Raw genomic sequence first — 8,618 nt, 5'->3', positions numbered from 1 at the left:
TTTTTTAATTTTTTTAAATTTATTTATGATAGTCACAGAGAGAGAGAGAGAGAGGCAGAGACACAGGCAGAGAGAGAAGCAGGCTCCATGTACTGGGAGCCCGACGTGGGATTCGATCCCGGGTCTCCAGGATCAGGCCCCGGACCAAAGGCAGGCACCAAACCGCTGCACCACCCAGGGATCCCCCAACATTCCATTTTTTAAGAATGAAAGGGAAAGGTAAGATTTAAGATGAAAAAATGCATTACTTTTGCAAGAGTCACTTCTCCCACATCTATCAAGTTGCTCAATGTTTTGCTCCATTAATTATATATCTACCTACTTGGGGAACATTTACTTATCATAAAGATATATACCCCTAGTTTAACTAACAAATATTAAATATACCTTCTTAATGCATAATGCAAATTTCCAAATTGATAGAGAAAATAACTAATATATGTAGTACAAGAACTTTGTACCATTCAAATTTTTACTGAGATAATTGGTTATCAAATTACTTGCTGCTAAAAAGGATAATTTCACATTTGACAGTGGCAACTTCTTAAATTGTCATCAGCAAAATATGTAGCTGCCATGTGATAGAAATCTGAATAAACATGACTTTTGACATTTGCTATTTCCAACTCCAGACTCTCTTGCATATACACCCAGGCACATTCTCACCCCACATGTATATTTGTATATATAAATGGAGCTAATACTCTCTAAATAAAAAGATGTACAACCAAAAGTTTGTATGAATTCTTATGCAAATGTCTGTTTCAAGTTTCTGACACATTAATTTATTCATATGCTCCCAGACTACCTTGTCTTTATGACTTTATATTTTAAGAGCCCAACTAATTAGATTCCTACATCTGAATTTCGTTATAAAATTTAAGGCAACATACTTTTCATAAATTGAATGATGAAAGACTACATCATGTACTGAATTATATTATTGCAGCTACTTCCAACATTACATACATTACATATATTACCAAACCTTAAGGACTTAAAAAAGATGTAAGGTGTACTTTCTTCTTATGTGCAGAACCAGAAGTAACAGGATCCTTGTTTTATTCCTGTCTATAACTTTAACCCTAAAGTTAAGTTTTTAACAAGACAGTTGAAAACTTTGGACTATTAATAGATCAGTAAGAAAATTACATCTTGGAAAATGTTATGGACAAACTCTACTTCATTAAATTATTTCTAATTAGACAACAATTTTTGAAGGCCCAAAGTTGGAAAACTAAACTTTTCTTGGCTTGTCCAAAGAGATAAGAAAGATGCTAAAATACTTTCCAGCGAGGATAAATATTAACCTGAATAGATTTGCGTCTGCTGAAACTACGTTTATGACTGCCTCTTCCATGAGATACACAGCACCTCCAAGGCAACCTATGCTGCCCATCAATCCTTTGAAATCCTAACATTTCACAGTGTTTGGTACACCAAGGCACACAAATGCTTGCTAGTTAGAAGCATGGACAAACAGGCATGCTCAGAATTATTGCTTAAATACAGGTTGTTACATTACTGGAAATGAGTAAGATGCACTCTAGGCTGATTTGGACAATAATCAACTAAATTCTCAAAATAGACGATATGTTTCCTGCCACAGGCCTAGAGCCAAAACAGAGGAGTTAGGAAATCTCGTGAGAAAGATCTAGGAGAGGAAATATTGAAATAAAGTAATTAATTATGTACCACTAACTTTAGAGAAACCGGAATTATTTTGTGGATGTATTTCCCAATGTGCTAAATGGAGGGCAAAATGTACTATTTCAAAATATGATGAGAGATAATATTAAGAGAAAGATCTGCATCTTCTTGTTATTCCTATATATTACTGCAAAATACGAAATCTACAAAAATGCTTTTCAACTAGATTTTTTTTTTGCAACTAGATTTCAATACTAACTTTTATAATACCTTGTAGCAAGTTTCTTTACCTCACAGAATAACTCCCAATATTTGTTAATTATGATAGTAACAAGATACCATATTATGGGTAACTTTAATAAAAGCCAGTAATCTGTGATATGCACATTCATTTATTTGTACTTTTACATTATAGAAAAATTAGAGGATACAAATAAGAAGAAAAATGTCACTTAAAATTCCACTCTTGATGACCACTGTTAAAACTTTTGTATTCAAGTCTTTCATGCAAATGTTTATATGCTATACGTACTATAACTTGCCTTTCTCTCCATTATCATGAATCTTCCCTTGTCAATAAAAATATGCTATTTGGGGATCCCTGGGTGGCGCAGCGGTTTGGCGCCTGCCTTTGGCCCAGGGCACGATCCTGGAGACCCGGGATCGAATCCCACATCAGGCTCCCGGTGCATGGAGCCTGCTTCTCCCTCTGCCTGTGTCTCTGCCTCTCTCTCTCTCTCTATCATAAATAAAAATTAAAAAAAAAAAATATGCTATTTGAACATTGTCAAGTAACAATTGTTATGTCAACTGGACATAATTTCTTTACCCTTATTATTTAAGTTTAAAAGTTTTTACTATAAACAATGCTGTGATAAACCACTTCCTAGAAACATACATATTTGTGCACTTTTCTATTCCTAGAAAATATTCCTAACATACTGTGTCAAAGGGTGTGAACCTTTTTAAGGCTTTTGATACATACTGCTCACAAATCCTTGAGAACACTTGTACCAATGCATATACTCTTACAAGCTGTTATCTCAGAATGCTCCTTTCCCACGTCCATGAAAATGAGCATTGTTCTTTTTAACCTATGCAGGCAAGTGAACAGTATCCTGTTGTTTTAATCAGCACTATTTATATATACTGGCCATTTTAATTTATTTTGGCTATATAATTCCTGATCAATTATATCCATTGGTTGTGTCTTTATGGATTTGAGAATGTTTCTTATGAATTAAGGGTATTTGTCATGCATGCTGTAGTTTATCGTGCTTATCTTTAACTGTTTACTGTATTTTTGCCACACCAAATTTTAAGGACTTGGAAAAGCAGTAAAGTGTATCTCCTGCTTTCCTCTTCTGCATTGCTGTGTGCAAAACCAGTGGTAACAACAGGATCCTTGTTTTATTCCTGCCCATAAATGGGAAGGATTTTAGTATTTTCTCCACTAGGCATGATGCCAGCCGTTAGAGATACATAGTAAAAGAGGAGGAAAACAATGGAGGAAAAACACTTCCTTTGCATGTAGTAACTAAATCTAAAAAAATGGAAATCAATTTTTGAATTTTATCAAATGCCTTTTACATCCAATGAGCTGTTGACATGGTTTTTCTCTTCTGATGTATTAATACTGAATATAATAAACCTTTCTTTGTTATAGTGGATTATCTTATATACAGCCCATAAACTAGTACATAGAAGTATAAAATATTAACTAAAAAGTGAAGATTGGGAAGTCAGATTACTGGACCCTCAATCTTGGTTCTGCTATTGACTAGCTGTATAACCTAGCACAGTGATGTCACCTCCCTACACCTCAACTGCCTCAAAGTCCAGAGTGCTAACCATTACACCATGGGATCTGCTACTTCAACTACCTCGTACAGAATGGTAATGGTAATGGTAATAGTATACCTGCCCCACAGGGCTACTGTGAAGATCAAAAGGTATAATGTGCATAGTACCTGGCACAGAAGAGGCACCAACAGTAACTATTATTAAGACTGTTGGGCTAATTATTCATTTTACTTAGGAATTTATCACGTATATTCCTAAGTGAAGGCAGTTCTTTGGGCAATCCATGTGATTTGATATCTGGATTGCATAAGCTTTTAAAAACATTTGGGAAGCTTTCCTTCTCTCCCTAGACTCAGGAAAAATTAATATTTTACACAAAGTAACATTTTCGTAAAGTGTTGCTTTTTATACTCAGCCAAAAAAAAATTTCAAAACTTAGGCAAGAGAGAAAACAGGCATATAATGTAATGGAAGGAGTTAAGAGTGGTGGACTTTGAGATCAGCTGTCCAGGTAGCCCCATCTCTGCCACGACCAGTGGATCACAAGCACAAAGTGAGGACGTTGAACCAGTATTTAACATGTCTCTCCCACCTCTCTGATGCCTCTGAGCAAATGTTTGACATATACAACTAATTTGTGCCCAACTTGTTTTAATTATAGCTATCCCAAGGGAGAAAAAAAATCTCACAGGATACTTCCTGTTACTACTACTAATTCAACATTTTAACTGAAATGAACGTTAAGTGTAACAAAATAGCAGAAAAGGAAGGATTACACAGAGATAAATATGTTCTCCTAGAAAAGTAACAACCTGGATTTAAGATTTGAATATGGAAAAAAAAAGAATTGAATATGGATATGAAAACCTCAAGTTTTCAAGAGTTACCAGTCAGCTGTCCAGATGTGCTGAAAATTTAATTTTAATCCTTGGGTTCACTCCTGTATCACATCAAACTCCTAATTGACTGTTTTTCCTCAAAAAGCAAAAAGTATTATTGTTTTTCCTCAAAAAGCAAAAAGTATTATTCTAAATATAGGATAAACAAAAGTAGTTAAGTTCTACCTCAAAAAAAAAAAAATGCTATAACTTACCCAGATTTCAGAAAATGAGCCCTTAGGAAATGTTCACTCCTTAGAAAAATGTAAATCCTTCATTTAAATTATACCATATTCAATTAAAATGCACTGAGATAAGTAATCAGTAAAGATTAAAGTAACAATAACTATTAACTACTACCTTACTTACTATGTGACAGGTATATAGTACTTCTCATTTCATCACTTAACACTTCTAACCATCCTAGGAGGTATTCTGAACTGTTTAACATTGAGGAAATTGAGGCCCATAAAGGTCAGGTCACTTGGCCACTACACTGGGGTTAGGATTACAATTTAAATTTTAAAGCCCATACTTCTAATATTTGTAGTCAAATGAGTACCTGAAATTAAATTTGGCCATATAATTACATTCAGAATTATATCCCTTCTAACTCTAATACCACTGACAATGGAAGCTCCTTTTAAAATATACCATTTTAAAGAATAAACTATTCTGGAAAGCATATTAAACTGTAAAAGAGCCTTAAAAATGTTACTTCTAAGATCGGGTATCAAATTTGCCATCAAAATAAGTACTAATATTATTTTATTGGGTTGTTTGTAGAAGAGTCAAAGATAATTTCTAGATCAAACATGCTGACTTCAACCCAAATTTATTCAATTTTTAAAAAAGTAATAAAAACACTTTTATTAAACACTTATATTAAACATGTTTAGGTAAAGTATCTTGAGTTTATAATCCCAAATATCAGTGACTAGTAATAAAAACGGAAAAATAATTTGAATCTACTTTCATAGTCCACATATGCTGAAATGCAAAACGAATATAACAGACATGAGTATTTGGGCTTCAGAGAAAACACACAGGCATTAACAATCTTAAAAATGTCACCCTATTTGATTACAAACAAGCAGATTATTTATATTCTAAACTTTGTTTTTATTATATTGTATTTCTGAAAATTATAAATATCTTAGAAATAACCCTATTATAAATATAGATTCAATAATTTTATCAAACTTCAGCTAAGAAGAAATGAAAATGTATTATGATAGTTTGACATCACTTAAAGCTGACTTGGCATATTTAGGACACAGAAAATTGGAAAGGAACACTTTACATGAAGCAGTTTTAAAGGTAAAGATAAAGGTTATATTTTAGTAAAATGAAGTCAGGAAGATTTACTTAAAAGAAAACTGGAAAAAGTCTCTTTTATAGCAATCTTTGTAAAAACAAAAAATACACCAATTCCTAACTCTTTCAATTTAAAAGAAGACTGCCATCTAGGTGAGTAGATATAAAATAGATATACAATGGTTTTACCTGAAAAGGGCCTTCTGTAGAAGATCAAGGTAAATTGAATCTACTTTTGTTCAGTATTTAAGTCACCTCAAACTAATGTAATCAATGTTAATTCCACCAAGTAAAACTACTAACATGAAAGCTCTTAAAATTCTTTAGCTTAAGGTATTTCTTTCTCCAAAATCTATTCAAAAATTTTTATGCTTACTTTTACTTTATGAATACAACTTCAACTACAAAATTCAGTTGAGTACTCTGTATATATGTCAGACAACAGAGAAGCAAGCTACAAATCCTTTGTATTTCTCTTCCAACTAGTTAGCTGTGAAAAGAGAAAATAAAAATTTTAAATAAAATTCCTGAATTGGCCCCAAAATACTTACTTTTAGAAACTGACATTTAAAGCATAACTGTCTCCAAAGTGACCCTGTTCTCCCCAACATCTCCCAGGTTACCTTAGAAAAAACGAGTATTTGAAGCCAGGAGGGAGTCTGACAATAGAAAACACTGAAGCAGATTAAGCTGATTAGTCACCCAGAAAAATGCTCTGAGATGATGAACATAAAATGATGAATTAATAGGGAGGAAATTTTTGGGAGACAAAAGACACTGGAAAACGAAAGGCTGAAGAACTTGTGATTTTATAAAACGTTCCCTGAAATGGTATATATTTTTCTCTTCAGAAGAGAAAAAGTTGTAAGATACATTCTCAATTTTGGTTTTTCTTAGGAAGACAATAATGACCTGTACCAAAAGATTTATTATCTTGAAATGAAAGCGTATGAAGGAAAAGACTCAAGAAATATATACCAACCATTCCTTGATGAAATTTATTCTCCATTGTGGGGTAGGGGTTCTTCAATTCTAAAGGTAAAAAATTGGTCATTTTATTCTATTTTAAAAAATATACAGATTTTACTGAAATGATAGCCAATTTCAGCTTAGAAGATACAGGTTCAAGGTCTGCTCTGGGTTAGCCCAGAAACTGCTTGCATAGTGTTCATAATTTCAACAAACCCTAAAAAACTCTTCCAAAATGAACTTTTTCAACCTACTGAACAGAATTCATGCCCACACACCGATGTTCACTTCAGCAGCATTTGTCTCTATGAAGCACATCAAAATCACTCAAACATCAAATTGCTGATTTGATAGAATGATTTATTTTCCCATTACAGGAAAGTCATGAGTGACTTGTTCTGAGGTACGTTTTTGAGCTATGAAGGACATCTATTAGAAAGCTCCACACTTGAAGGTTTCTCTTTAGATGATAACATTTTATGGCTGGACAGTCTCTGCAGGTACCAGATTTCCTGTCGTATCCAACTGCATACATTTACATGTGCATGCAGAAACGGGACACTCTGCATGGTCCCTAAAAAAAATAGGTCAAGTAAAAGTTAAAAATCTAAATTAATCATATACATACATTTATCTATATACCTATCTATATGCAGAATGCAATTTTCACAATGGTATTTGAAAAAATACAGGAATTAAAACCCAAAGACAAAAAACATGAAAAGAACTAAATAAAAAATGACTGATGAGCTGAACCAAGGAGAAAGTTACTGAAAAATGAATAGCTTTACCTTTTAAATATATAACACGATACCTGATTTATAGTTATGAAAGTGACAAGGATGTGCTCAGAGTTTTAATTAAAGCCAATGAGACACATGGAGTATAAAAGTTATAGCAAAAGAGCCACTGGCACTATTTAAAGTAGAAGTTAAATATGGCTTGAGTCTCTATTGCATGAAGTGCTTACTTACTATATAACAAGTTTATTTAGACAATAATTGATATAGTTGTTTGATATGTATACTCCATCATTTAATTTCTAATTTCAATTGTATACTCTGATAGAATATTAGGTTAGTTGTAAAAAAACCTATAAATATATCCCCTCTCCAAATAATGCTATTCAAACATTTAACTCATATATAGTATTTAAACTGTTTCCTATATATAAGTATTAATTTTATAGTTTAAGATTACATAGGATATCTAATGACAGAAATGTTGACACCACTTCTGCTAACTCAAGTGACAGCAAAAAAGAATTTTTTTTTTTAGCAAAGAAGAAATTTATCCTTCACTATATACACCTCAACTATTTAAAAGGCCATCTGCCTTATCTCCTCTAACTCAAGCCTATTATAAAAAGAAATGTACTGATTACCTGAACCAACTAAGCATATGACCAGCATGTCCACCATGCCTGCAATTGTGACACCATGTGAACCAGTTGTTAAATTGAGCTAATTTTTTATCCTTGCTCAAGTCTACTTTTTCATCTGATTTGGATCCTCCTATGGGTTAAAGAAAATTATCTTCATTAACTCTGTCAAAATATTTTATTCAAAGCTTCTTAAAAAATATTTCTAAAACTATGTCAAAATACAAATTACACACCATATCAAAATAGCAATTTTAGTGCTATGATCTAGTTTAGATTGAAAAACTACTAGATAAGAGGAGTGTCCTTATACTTTTAATAGTCAATAAAAAATGGAAAAATTTAAATGATCAAAACCCACTAAGAAGCAATTTGAATTAACAACCTTAGAAAAACAATCAGTTTAAAATCTTCCCACAGAGAAAATACTAAGACCAGTATATAGGTGAGTTCTACTAAGTCCTAAAGGAACAGGTAATTTTTATCTATATAAACTCTTTCAAAGAATTAGTAAAAGAGGGAAAATGCCTCAATGCACTTCTAAGGCTAGTATAACTTTGCTCACAAAAGTGTATGAGAAACGCAGATTATAGGTCAATCTCTTTCCTTGAACAGACATA

General features: G+C 32.6%; 1 protein-coding gene across 5 annotated transcripts in view; it reads right to left on the bottom strand.

Moving 5' to 3' along the window:
- Nucleotides 1-6,956: 6,956 nt before the first annotated feature.
- The window catches only part of MIOS (meiosis regulator for oocyte development), a 35,725-nt gene continuing 34,063 nt past the window's right edge, over nt 6,957-8,618 (bottom strand). For 4 of the 5 annotated variants that reach the window (XM_041727884.1, XM_041727886.1, XM_041727885.1 and 1 more), the window contains 2 exons: nt 8,002-8,131; nt 6,957-7,191 (listed from right to left, as the gene is read on the bottom strand). In XM_041727884.1, coding sequence (XP_041583818.1) covers nt 7,095-7,191; nt 8,002-8,131 — 227 coding nt within the window. In that variant the 3' untranslated portion in view covers nt 6,957-7,094. The remainder of the gene's footprint in view (nt 7,192-8,001; nt 8,132-8,618) is intronic. The other variant, XM_041727888.1, reaches the window with a different exon arrangement.

This window comes from Vulpes lagopus, chromosome 13 (assembly GCF_018345385.1).
Source record: "Vulpes lagopus strain Blue_001 chromosome 13, ASM1834538v1, whole genome shotgun sequence".
NCBI classification, from domain to species: domain Eukaryota; kingdom Metazoa; phylum Chordata; class Mammalia; order Carnivora; family Canidae; genus Vulpes; species Vulpes lagopus.
This window is presented reverse-complemented; position numbering and strand designations above follow the sequence as displayed.